The 13,837-nt window shown below is 44.1% G+C and overlaps 1 protein-coding gene across 1 annotated transcript in view; it reads left to right on the forward strand.

The window, feature by feature from the left end:
* The window catches only part of GABRA4 (gamma-aminobutyric acid type A receptor subunit alpha4), a 60,449-nt gene that overhangs the window by 31,042 nt on the left and 15,570 nt on the right, over positions 1-13,837 (forward strand). Inside the window, exons 5-8 of the mRNA XM_081208917.1 lie at positions 62-144; positions 1,500-1,643; positions 4,461-4,613; positions 13,196-13,455. Coding sequence (XP_081065043.1) covers positions 62-144; positions 1,500-1,643; positions 4,461-4,613; positions 13,196-13,455 — 640 coding nt within the window. The remainder of the gene's footprint in view (positions 1-61; positions 145-1,499; positions 1,644-4,460; positions 4,614-13,195; positions 13,456-13,837) is intronic.

Consider the following 13,837-nt stretch of genomic DNA (forward strand, 5'->3'; position numbering starts at 1 on the left):
TTACTTTGCGTGAGAGAGGGAACACATCATTCTGGGGCTAATTCCATTTTGTTCCTTATAGGCTCACCATAAGTGCTGAGTGCCCCATGAGATTGGTCGATTTCCCAATGGATGGTCACGCCTGTCCTCTGAAATTTGGGAGTTGTAAGTCACACAGACCTTCTCTACTTAACGTTTTATGTATGAAACTGGTCAGATAATATCCAGAGCTGCATGGCTTAGGTCAATTGAAATTAAGAGCAGGGGATATCACTGGACTGGTTGAGAAATGGCAGCTTAAAACAAGGGAGAAGGGAGTTGGGAAAAGCTCTGCTGTTTTGCTTCTTGGTGTTGGCCTACTGTGTGGTACCCACCTCTGCCATTTCTCCTTGTTAAAACTTTGTGTGTGTGTTAAAAACAACCACCCCTCAGTGTTTCTCTATCCCTGCTTTACTCAAAGCTGTGCTGCTATTTAAAACCACCATGTTCCTGTCAGTGTTTCTTCATCCCTGCCTTACTCAAACTTCTGCTATTGTTTAAAATAGCCATTCCCCTCCCTTTAAGTCTCTCTCCCTTCTCACTGTACTCAAAGCTCTCCCTCATCCATTTCTCGGCAGCTCATGTGAAAGAGATAAAGGTTGTGGAGCCCTCTAATATTCCATAGTACAATGTATTTCACTCCTGGTACCATGTGTTTTCTTCAACGTGAAGTTCCAGGTGCAATGTATTAATTTAGAATATATATATATTTCATTAACAAGAAGACACCCATATGTGTACAACACCCATCAACTGAACTTAACCTTCTCTAAGTGAACAAGTTCAATGGCAGGCTTGCTCTTAAAATTCTATTAATCTTAAAGATACAGTAACATATATCATCATGGGGTGCGTGCACAAAGATGGCTGTGGGGGCAATCTGGGTGTAAAGAAGAGCTGAGAAAAGTGAGGAAGGGGGAGGAAATGTGGGCTGCAGGTAAAAATGGGGTGTTGCAAAAAAAGAAGGGAAAGGAAGAAGTGCCATGAAAAGAAATGCAGAATGGAATGGGGTGGTGGTTTCACAACTGATTGGAAGGTGAAAATGAAGCTAATTGCTATGTGTGGCTTGAGGAAGATTCAGGAGTTTACCAATAGGGTAGTTTGTGTTCAAGAGGAAGTTGCACAGAAGGAGGGAGAGGAGAAGGAGACATGGATATAGGGGTGAAGGTGGAAATGGCTGTAAAGTGCAGAATTGAAGAGAGAAACTGCTTCAGAAATGGGGTTGGGAAGGTGAAAAATTAGCTTAGTAATTGTATGGGGTGGGAAGAGGAAGCTCTAGGGGTTAATATGGGGTGAATGGCAGTGGTGGGTCTGGCAAGCAGAGCTGAGCAGTGGTTCACTCCCTAGTAAAAAAAATAAAAATATAATTATTAAGGTGACTGGCTAATCAAAGTAAAAACAAAACAAAACTGAAGCGCTCCAAAGGCCTGTTGGCATGAATAGGTTAAGACCCAACATTTTAATTGTATGTATTTTTCCAGATGCATATCCAAAGAGTGAAATGATTTACACCTGGACAAAAGGACCTAAGAATTCAGTGGAAGTTCCTGAAGAGTCTTCCAGTTTAGTTCAGTATGACCTGCTTGGGCATACAGCATCCACTGATACTGTTAAATCCATTACAGGTAAGAATCCAATTGGTGATCATCAACTTAAGGGGTGGAGTTAGCGGTGGAATTTTGTTTTAGCCAAAGATGTTTTGGAAATCTCAGTGTAGCCTAAGAGGCATAATAAGCATATGACAAATCCTAGACCATTTATCTCCAGGCTTACACTAAAGCAGATAGCCTGTTGCTGCGTGCTGTGCTGTCTCTCTTTGGAAAGCAAAGTGAAAATTGTTGAAAATGCAAGATTGTAGCTACCGACATATTTTCATAGCCGTGCTGCTGGCAAGTGTTGATCTTTGTGATTTATCATGCTACAAATTGCATGCAGATTGTCCAACTAAATCCCTATTAGAACTGCTGTTGGAGCAAACAAATTAAACATAACAGCTATTACTGCTGGGTTGTTTTTTATTTTTTTTATATTTTTGTGTAGTGATAAAAAATAGCAACAGGCAGCAGTGTGAGAAGTGGCAGTTTTTAAGATCTGTGGGTGTTTTTGTTTTTCATTTTTTTAAAAAATGATGGCTGTTGGTTGGTTATATGATTGTATTGCTAAACGCTCTATTACTGGTGCAGTTTGAAACATGCTCTCACAGAGATCACGACAGAATTAAGCAACAGAGGGAGCAGATGTAGGCGACAGATTTCCGAGTGTCGTTATTGATAGCAAGATGAAGCAATATTTTCCTAATGTATTGGATGTTATCTGTAAGTGAGATATCACTGATCTATAATGGAATATCAGGCCAAGATTCTTAGATTGCTCCTTAAGAAGGTGTCTCCATGATTTTGGTAAAAAATCTCAGTATGTACCGTATTTTTCGCTCTATAAGACGCACCAGACTACAAGACGCACCTAGTTTTTGGAGGGGAAAACAAGAAAAAAAATATTCTGAATCTCAGAAGCCAGAACAGCAAGAGGGATTGCTGCACAGTGAAAGCAGCAATTCCTCTTGCTGTTCTGGCTTCTGGGATAGCTGCACAGCCTGCATTCACTCCATAAGACGCACACACATTTCCCCTTACTTTTTAGGAGGGAAAAAGTGAATCTTATAGAGCAAAAAAATATGGTAATTATAAAACAACTAGATCCTGGAGTGTAATGGACTTCCCAGCAAGATACATTTCCTTCCACTTCTTTTAAAATTGAGTTTGAATAGCAGCCCAAATCCGAAATGATGGTTTCATACCAGAATTTCCACCAGAAGGCTCAGGTTGTTTATAGCTTTCCTTTAAGTGGTTGGGTGGTACGTGGGAGGAAAAGATGGGCGGAAGTGAGGCAATTAATTGAGCATTTTGATCATGCTTTGAGTTTTGGCAGGCAATTTCTTTTCACTGTGTGGAATGAAGAACATTGGTTCAGTTCTATCCTGCACACAGTTGCACTTTGGAACAGACCTGACCCACCATGGGCTTAATAAACCTCCTGTTCTTAATGCATGCCCTAGACTGGAGAAACAGGGATGGAAAAACAGTGACAGGCAGGTGGCCAACTACAACACATCTGGTCAACTATGTTTGGCTCTGTAGACTAGGACATGAGCATGGGAGAAGGCATGCAAGCCTTCAATATGTTTGATAATCCTTAGCTCTTTACTGTCTTGGCTTTGAAACTCATTTGTTCTTGTGCAGCATTTTTTGGTAGGCCCTAAGCCTGACTCCTAGGGACGCAGGTGGCGCTGTGGGTTAAACCACAGAGCCTAGGACTTGCCGATCAGAAGGTTGGTGGTTCGAATTGCCACGACAGGGTGAGCTCCCGTTGCTCAGTCCCTGCTCCTGCCAACCTAGCAGTTCGAAAGCACATCAAAGTACAAGTAGATAAATAGGTACCGCTCCAGCGGGAAGGTAAACGGCATTTCCGTGCGCTGCTCTGGTTTGCCAGAAGCGGCTTAGTCATGCTGGCCACATGACCTGGAAGCTGTACGCCGGCTTCCTTGGCCAATAAAGCGAGATGAGTGCCGCAACCCCAGAGTCGTCCGCGACTGGACCTAATGGTCAGGGGTCCCTTTACCTTTAAGCCTGACTCCAAGTAGGATAGAGAGCCATTCCATTTCTATTCAGATGGACCTATAACCACCTCACTTCATTTCCCCCCTCCTGCTTTGAGCATTGGACTGGTCCCAAGGTCCCAAGCATACTTTCCATACAGTCACTATTATGGAAAATTTTCCATTGCAGGCCCTACTGAAATGAGTGGGTACTCAACTACACAAGCACAGAGAAGTGCTTTTGTGCCATCCCCATTCATTTCAATGGGGTTTAAACGGGAGAACTTCACCTGGTGAATAACAACTATGCTTGGTATTCATCGGCTAAAAAAAATAATCAATGAAAGGAAGACATTTTCTTGGTGCATCTGTTGAAAATATAATCCTGAAGTGCTAATTATATGTTTTCCAGATACTGCAGTATCAGAACAGACAGCTAATATTTTACTTATACTTATTTTTTCCTCCCTCCAGCGTATACCTACATATCTTTATGGTATGTGAGGGATGTCAAACAGTCCCTATTATTTCATGTTTTACATCCCACCTCCTGGATAGTATTTTAAGATCTACTTACTTTCCCTGGACTCAGTATGGCTTTTGTTTTTTATTATTATATATCCTGTTCTTCCTATGTGGAGCTTGGAGTGACTCATGTGAGCTCCCACTGCTGTCTTAGCTAGGCTGAAACTTCTTTCACTTTAGTGAAACTTCATGTTTTCAGAGTCAAATGAACTGAATGCAATTTGAGTAGCTGGAGAATATGTTAAAATAAAAAAATAAATCTGGGTGTACTGAAAGTTGTTGTTTTATTAAAAATATCACTTTTGGCTTCCCCCCCTTTAAGGTGAATATGTCGTTATGACAGTACACTTCCACCTCAGACGAAAAATGGGTTATTTTATGATACAAACATACATCCCATGCATCATGACTGTGATCCTCTCCCAAGTCTCATTTTGGATCAATAAGGAGTCTGTTCCTGCCAGAACTGTTTTTGGTAAGTCTCACCACTGACTTTGTATGTCTTTTTAGTCTTCTTGAGGAGCCCAGCTGATTTGAATGAGAGATTTGGCCAAGTAAGGAGTATGCCCTCCAGCTCTGAATCTGTAATGTCAGCTTCACTGATACAGGCCCCTTTCTCCTCCTGCCTTGGCGAGAGTGAATTGAAAAAGCAATTAGGAAAATCGATTACGCGATATTAGAATGAGGCACATTAAAATGCAATTTGAAAGAGGATGCTCCAATTGACACTGAAAGCAAGAGGAGACAAACGGCATGGAGGCAGCGCACAGGGAGCTGAGGGGGAAATCTGGGTTTCTGACAAAGGAGAGGAGAATACAGATACGGCTGAAGCAATTTTCTAAAGAAGTTATCTTTCTAAACCTCAGCATTGCCATGCATTGGAGAAGGATTAATCAAGTGGAGACCATTGAACCAAAAGACCTATTAAGCAGTACTTTTCAGAGAGAGATGAATAAAAGAGGTTAAAATTAGGCCTGGCAGGGGTGGACTTTCCATCTGAAAGAGAAATCTGAATATGTATGTATTACTTAGCCCTCCTCCATTTCATCCCAGCAAGAAATCGCAAAAGAAAACTCCAGTGGCACCTTTTCTTGTTGAGGCTGTAGAAAGGTAATAGGTTTTACAGAATTGAAAGTGCTTTGATACAGATCCATTTTTGCTTGGGGTGCGTAGATTTATCCCCACCTAATCCTATGTTGTCTCTGCTCAGACAGGTTCCCATAATAAATTAAAGCCTGATAAATAGGTTTTGCCAGAGATGATGTTGATGTTTCATCAATGTTTTTATGGCTCAGCTGTTGATTTTGTCCTTATATGTTGTACTCCACCTTGCTTGATTTTTACAAAAGTGCAGATTATTAAATTCATGAATAAATAAATAATGGTGGAATGGATTCAGAAATCCATATTAGGGCAATGCCTTTATTGGGCTAACCAAAAGGTCACAAAAGTTTTTGAGTTGCCCTGAACTCCTAATATGACTCGATCAGTGTTTCCCAAACCTGGGTCTCCAGCTGTTTTTGAACTACAGTTCCCATCATCCCTGACCACTGGTCCTGCTAGCTAGGGATAATGGGAATTGTAGTCCAAAAAAAGCTGGAGACACAAGTTCAGGAAACCCTGATTCAGAGGGTTGGTTGGAGACTCTCCCTCACACACAGACACCCCACACAAATAACCTGAGAGAAAGGATTCTAAATTGGAGGAATTTTGGATTCCCTCCCCACCCCCATGGCTGACATGACTATCTTTAGTGGGATAGTTTTTGTATGTGCACCTAGCAGGCAGGTGATGATGTCTATGCTGTAATGGGCTGTGGTGGGTGGCTGTCAATTACGACAGGGGTTGGCCAAGTGGAGTTCAGAAGGTTGCAAATGATCCATGGTAACTTAAATAACATTGTTGCCTTTGACTGTCCTGTATAAGTAAGGCTGATGAGCATTTAGCAATGCGTTTGCTGTACTGTGTGTGTTGCCAGAGAATTGTTTGTTGTAGGATGGGTGCTGCTCCTGCAGGCAAGCTTCTTGAGCTCCACACAATGTCATCCAAATGCCAGCCTGTATTTTCCCCCTTATTTACCTAACAAGCCTAGAAGTGTCTACTTGGAAGTCCCACCTAACCCAATGAGGCTTACTCCCAGGAAACCAGGTATTGCAGCTTTAATCTAGACTTACCCTTTCCATGGAAAATCCAATCAGTTAAAAAACCTTGTTGTTGTTTAGTCGTTTAGTCGTGTCTGACTCTTCGTGACCCCATGGACCAGAGCACGCCAGGCACGCCTGTCTTCCACTGCCTCCCGCAGTTTGGCCAAACTCATGTTAGTAGCTTTGAGAACACAGTCCAAACATCTCGTCCTCTGTCGTCCCCTTCTCCTTGTGCCCTCCATCTTTCCCAACATCAGGGTCTTTTCCAGGGAATCTTCTCTTCTCATGAGGTGGCCAAAGTATTGGAGCCTCAGCTTCAGGATTTGTCCTTCCAGTGAGCACTCAGGGCTGATTTCCTTCAGAATGGATAGGTTTGATCTTCTTGAAGTCCATGGGACTCTCAAGAGTCTCCTCCAGCACCATAATTCAAAAGCATCAATTCTTTGGCGATCAGCTTTCTTTATGGTCCAACTCTCACTTCCATACATCTCTACTGGGAAAACCATAGCTTTAACTATATGGACCTTTGTCGGCAAGCTGATGTCTGCTTTTTAAGATGCTGTCTAGGTTTGTCATCACTTTTCTCCCAAGAAGCAGGCGTCTTTTAATTTCGTGACTGCTGTCACCATCTGCAGTGATCATGGAGCCCAAGAAAGTAAAATCTCTCACTGCCTCCATTTCTTCCCCTTCTATTTGCAAGCAGGTGATGGGACCAAAAAACCTAGTTGCCAATAAACCATTGGTGGTATTAAGTCCCCATCTGAACGCACCCTGAAGTGATACATTTGTAGCAATAAACCATCATTTGCTGGTCTTTGTGCTCAAAGGTGAAAATGCTTAAAAAAAAATACTTTATAGTTTCTATGGATTTTTTTTCCAGCTAGCAGTCTTTCAGCAAGTTTGGAAAATTCCATCGTTCCAAGAAGTACAGTTCAGTGTTTCCTGCTTTGTTTGTTCTCTTTCCCATCAAAGGAGCTTCAGGCTCCCAGTGGCCTGCCTTTGTCTTGTTAGATTTGATTATATGAGAAGCAGGGTCTTGCGTAGCCATTCAGATTACATTTCTCCATCTTCAAGCAGGCATGAAGAAGCTCTTTATATTTTTAATGTTTACAGAGACCCAGCAGCTTTTGTCTGGGTGAAAAGTTTTCAATAGGAAACTCTTATAAGTACAGCTGATGCCAAGAGCCAGGGATAGCTAATGTGAGCCAGTTTCATGTAAAATAAACATGAACAATGGATCAGGGTTTCATCATCCCCCTCCCTTGCAAAAAATGCTTATGAAACAGTGAGATGTTCTAGGTGTGACACTAGAGGAAGGGCAAGGGCCAGCTAATACATTTCTCTGTCTGAGGCGAATATTATGTCATTCTACTCACCAGAAGCAGACTAATCAAGTGTCTCTATTTTCCAGGGACAGTCCCAAATTTACAGAAGCTGTCCCGGTTTCTAATCTGATCCTGGAATGTCCCACTTTTCCTTAGACAGGGGTGCCCAAACCTTTTCCAAAAGGGTTAGATTTGATGAAGTGAACATGCATGAGGGCCGGCCAAAGTTGTTGAACTTTTTTTAGGATTGAAGTTGCTGAGCTTTTTAAAGGATTTTACCCAAGGACATATACTGCCACAGGGGCTGGATTAAATTGACCGGCAGGCTGGATTAGGCCCCCGAAAAGGACTTTGGACACGTCTGCCTTAGGACATCCCTATTTTCATTGGAGAAATGTTGGAGGGTATGGTTATGTGACCCCGAGCCAAGGAGATAAGTAACTATAAACCTTCAGAAGACATCTGAAGGCAGCCCTTCATAGGGAAGTTTTTAAAAAATGTTTAATGCTTTATTGTGTTTTTATATGTGTTGGAAGCCACCCAGAATGGCTGGGCCAACCCAGTCAGATGGGTGAGGTATAAATAATAAAATTATTATTATGGGATAGGATGTCCCTATTTTCTTTGGAGAAATGTTGGAGGGTATGCTCTCTTTCCATATTCCCGGTTGAATTTCATTCCTAGTAGTCTTCCTGCAGAAAGATTTAACAGATAAAGAGCTTCCTTAAAAAGTGCCAAGTGATAATCCTGCCATTTTCCCTCCAAGCAGCAAAGTGAATTGTTCCCATTAATATCAATGTCACCAGTTTTATTTGGATTACGTGAGGAATAAGAACAGTCACCGTTTAGGCTACAACATAAATATATTAGCATTCATATGCCAATTAGGCAATCTGATACTCTCTTTAAAAAGACTTGAGTTTTTAATGAAATACGCGATAGGATAATACTTAACAATTAAATATCCGGGGAGCACTTCTCTGCTGTGCTTCTGTGTATATACCCAGAGAGAATCAGAAGGATTAACAGTAGTCTTTTGTTATGTTTGGAATTACTATTTTAATCTGAAAGGCCCCTTCAAAATAAAATGTGTAAGTTCCCAAATAAAGGAATTGTCTTCCAGTAGGATACAATCCTTGTCTACATAATGCAACACAATTCCCCTCCCCTGTGTTTTCTGCTTGTACTGCCCAACTCTCCAGCATGAGATCTGGAAAGTGGCTGCCTCTTGGAGGCTGCCAGAAGGGAAGCAACTCTTTGGGGTGATCCCTCATGGATCTGAGGCCAAGTCTCCAAACTTTTGCCCTGCTGGACACAGCAAGGAGAGCAGCAACTTGGGCATCGTGTTACAAAGGTTGGATGCCGCCCCCAAACTCTGCTAAGCTGTGGCAAGATTCCAGGGCCTGTGTTCCCATGAGAGTTAGGATGTGTCTTCAGAAATATGGTTTAGTTACACATATTTACACCTTTAGTCAGCATGGTCAGCTCAAGAGGGGCTTGTTCCCCACAGCCGTACAGCACTGGAGTCCAAGGTATCTCACCCGGCCTGCCTTCATCCAAGATCTCAGCTGTCCCCAAGCCTCGTGCCAAAGACCCCAACCTCTTCTTGTGACATCACACCCAGTTACCATGGCAACCTTCCAAATTCCATGTCTCTGTTCATACCTCAGGGCGGGGGCGGGGGGGGACAGTTATTGTGCATTGCCAATGGTCCTCAGTGACCCTGAATTGTTTCTTAGTGCCCTCAGTTTGGCCAGATTGTTGATGCTGTCGACTGCTGAAACCTTATTTGCGCCCCTTACAGTATCTGATCTTTATTTAATGAGGCATCTGGCCTGCCATTGTTAGAGGCATCAATCTTGAGTAAGGAAAGCTGCTCCGAAATGACAGTTTTCTACCCAAGATCCCTTGGGCTCAGCCTCATTTCAATGGACTGTAGTTTAATAATAATAATAATAATAATAATAATTTATTATTTATACCCCGCCCATCTGGCTGGGTTTCTCCAGCCACTCTGGGCGGCTTCCAACAAAACACTAAAATACAATAACCAATTAAACATTAAAAGCTTCCCTAAACAGGGCTGCCTTCAGATGGCTTCTAAAAATTTGGTAGTTATTTTTCTCTTTGACATCTGGTGGGAGGGCGTTCCACAGGGCGAGTGCCACTACTGAGAAGGCCCTCTGCCAGGTTCCCTGTAACTTGGCTTCTTGCAGCGAGGGAACCGCCAGAAGGCCCTCGGAGCTGGACCTCAGTGTCCAGGCAGAATGATGGAAGTGGAGACGCTCCTTCAGGTATACTGGGCTGAGGCCGTTTAGGGCTTTAAAGGTCAGCACCAATTGTGCTCAGAAACGTACTGGGAGCCAGTGTAGGTCTTTTCAGTGTAGGTCTAGCAAATGTTGAGGTCACCTCCTCTCTGCTTCTCTTAATTTCTTTATTTTCTTCTGCATTGCATGGCAGATGGGAATGTGCATATCAAACCCACACTTCAGGTGATCCTGAATCCACATTAAATATGTTTTTATATGTGCTGTCAGATGCCCAGAGTGGCTGGAGAAACCCAGCCAGATGCGCGGGGTATAAATAATAATAATAATAATAATAATAATAATAATAATAATAATAATGTCTCCAGTGTGCATTGTGACACAGATACAGTTTTGAAACTGTATTGTCTAACCACAAACTTTCCATGTACAGCTTTCCTTTTGCTGGAATGAGCACATGTGTGCATGCACACACATGCACACAGCATTGCAGAACACAGAGAGCCTTTCCCCAAGGTGGTTATGCTCTGTACTAATTCAAGCTGCAGCCTCAGTCCAAGAGCTGTAAGTGGATTGTTCCATATCATTAGAGCTATATTACAGAACTGTCAGGAGGAACACTGTACTGCTGTATTTGATCACATACCGCTGTCTCCTTGGCTGCTTTATTAAAATGTATAGTCTCTCATGTTATTTTAAAGCAATATTGAGTTCATTCTTCCTCTCTGCCTTCTGGTGGAGAAAGAGAGAGAGAGAGCCATAAACAGAATTTGCAGTGGAATCACTGTCATTTAGAGCTCTGAGCTTCAGTGGAGCCTTTTAGGTTTGCAAAAAATAGGTTTTTGACACACACACACACACACACACACACACACACACACACACCCTCCTTGGATAATACACTTTAATTGCTATTGGGGTCAGGTAGACCACAACTAAGTAAGATTTTTTAAAAAAGCAATAACAAGATGTATTGGACCCCGGGTTTCAATCTGTGGTGGTATGTCTTTAAAAATACACTGGAAAATCATACAGCACATAGCACAGCAGGTTTCAATTGCTAAAACAGGCGGAAAAATAATCAGTTGACTGGTCCACCAAGACCTTGATCAATTTTCAAGTATGAAAACTTTTTTGACCACAATCAGAATTCTACGCATTCTTTCACGGAAGTAATGACTCCATTTTAATGTAAAATTATGAATTTGTTTTCAGTGCTTATAATGAGTGCATGCAACTTTATCCAGATGATATTAGCGTGCGTGTGTAATGGCAGCCCCCATGTTAATTCCTGTGATGTCTCATGGATCCTGGCTATCTCTAGTAGCTAGGAATAAAAATACGGAATGGGTGAGGCCATAGTTTTAACTTCTGCATTAATCTAACATAGTTATGGTGCTGTTAAAGGAGAGTTTTCACCACACTAGAGTAACTTAGACACTAACAGTCAGTGTGGCATTGTGGCTAGAAGAAGAAGAAGAAGAGTTTGGATTTGATATCCCGCTTTATCACTACCCTAAGGAGTCTCAAAGCGGCTAACATTCTCATTTCCCTTCCTCCCCCACAACAAACACTCTGTGAGGTGAGTGGGGCTGAGAGACTTCAAAGAAGTGTGACTAGCCCAAGGTCACCCAGCAGCTGCATGTGGAGGAGCGGAGACACGAACCCAGTTCACCAGATTACAAGTCTACTGTTCTTAACCACTACACCACACTGGCTCTCCAGTGAGTGCTGGACTAGTACCTGGGAGACCGAGGGTTCGAATCTGCCCTTGACCATGAAGCTCGTTGGGTGACTTCTCAGCCAAACCTACCTAGAAGCTTGTTGGTTGACCTCTCATTGCCTCTCAGCCAAACCTACTTTGCAGAGCTGTTGTGGGGATTAACTGAGGAGAGGGAGAACCATGTATGCCACCTGTCATGGACTGGCTGGATGATGAAGAGTGGTAGGAGGCACCAGGCGGGAGACCCCCATGGGAAACCCCAGAGGAGGAAGGCTCAGAGCCAGGTAGTTGATGGAGGTCAGAGGGAGAAGAGTGGGAGGAGGGATTGGAGGCTGAGAGGCAGCAGGATAGAGGGAGCAAGGAGAGTTGGTGACCGGGAACTGTTCTGACTCAGAGGCTAAAGCAGAGGGGGTGGGGGCAAGAGGCTGCAGAAAAATCCCAGGGGCCTGCCTCTCCTACTGCGACAAGCTCCCCTCTCTGCTAGTCTCCAAGGACGTGCAATGTGATGTGTAGAGTGGAGCAGAGATTACAGGCGCACAGGCGAAGTCTGAGACTGCTTGGAAAGCATCTGGCAGAGGAGGAGCCTTAGAGCAGTGTTTCCCAACCGGTGTTCCGCGGCACACTAGTGTGCCGTGAGACACCGGCTGGTGTGCCGTGGGAGGGAGGCGGGCGAGAGGCGGCGGCGAGAGGCGGCGGCGGCGAGGATCCGCGTCGAGCCGGGGGCGGCTCCGCGGTGGTCGTGCCGAGCGGCGGGGCAGCGCGCGCAAAAGGGAGGAGCGCGAGACAGCGGAGGAGGAGGAGGCCGGCATGTCCGGGCAGCAGCAGCAACAGCAGCAGCAGCAACTCCCGGCGACGGCTCCTCCTCCGCCCGCTATCGCAGCCGCCGCCGCCTCAGCTGCCGCCGCCGCCTCAGCTGCCCTCGCTCTGCTGCCTCCTCCCACCCCGGCAAGGGGGAGGGGAAAAACGTTCACTTTTGTGCGTCCCTCCCGGCGTGACGCTGCGCGCTGACGTCACGGGGCGGGGCTTTAATGGTGGTGTGCCGCGAGATTTTTTTCCGGTAAGCAGGTGTGCCGTTGCCCAAAAACGTTTGGGAAACACTGCCTTAGAGGAAGCGGAAGGCGAGGACTGTCAGTCCTGGGAACTAGCAGAGCAAGTCCTGCTGGGAGTTTTGCTAAGTTGTATGGCATATTCTTGAATAAAGAATTAACTGCACCAATAGTCTCTGCTTCCTGTGTGCTGACCGACATCTGGACCCAGCCCTGACACTACCTTGAGTTCCTTGGGCTAGGAAAAGGGATATGATTGCAATCAATCAATCAATCAATCAATCAATCAATCAATACCTCACTCATACAGTGTTTCATCCTCCCCACTTTAATTTCAGCTGGGGTCTCATTTGTCTCAATGCTTTTTAATGAAATCCTCACATGCACTCCCCCCCTTTGGTAAGGAGAGTGTTGAAACACTTCCAAACTATTTCAGCTTGCGCCATTTTGTATTCGGCTATGGCCCCAAATATATTGGAGTGATTTTTTTTTTTAAAAAATGATATGATTCTCAAATGCAGCAGTGTTGCTTTGCTTCTTTTCTTTTTACAGGGATAACAACGGTTTTGACCATGACAACTCTGAGCATCAGTGCGCGGCATTCTTTGCCCAAAGTCTCCTACGCCACTGCCATGGACTGGTTCATTGCCGTGTGCTTCGCCTTCGTCTTCTCTGCGCTGATTGAGTTTGCAGCTGTCAACTATTTCACTAACATTCAGATGGAGAAAGCCAAAAGGAAGGCTGCGAGATCTGCCCCTGAAGTTCCAGCGACTCCCATGCAGAAGGAAAACTGTGCAGAAGAGGCACCCACGGTACTTAGTCTATTTAATACGCATTAAAACATGACTAGTGAAATGTTGACCAAAAGTGCATTCAAAGCTGGGTCAGGGTTGAAGTGCATGGTCAGCTTCCATTCTAGGGTGGTTTGAGCCAATCTTGCTTTCCATTGCCCTCTAGCTTCCTTTGAGACTATTACTTTTGTCCACAGCCTAGACTGCACCCTTACTTAAACTGACTTCTTTGTCATTTCCCTTCAGTCTTACATTTCAGTGTTACTAAGTGTTGCTACAGTAACATTTCAGTGTTACTACAGTAACATTTCAGTGTTACTAAGGCAGAAAGTAGTGCATCTGCAACACCAGTAGCAATTACAGTGGTACCTCGGTTTTCGAGCGTAATCCGCTCCGGAAGACA

Source organism: Podarcis bocagei, assembly GCF_964188305.1.
Source record: "Podarcis bocagei genome assembly, chromosome: 9".
NCBI classification, from domain to species: Eukaryota; Metazoa; Chordata; class Lepidosauria; order Squamata; family Lacertidae; genus Podarcis; species Podarcis bocagei.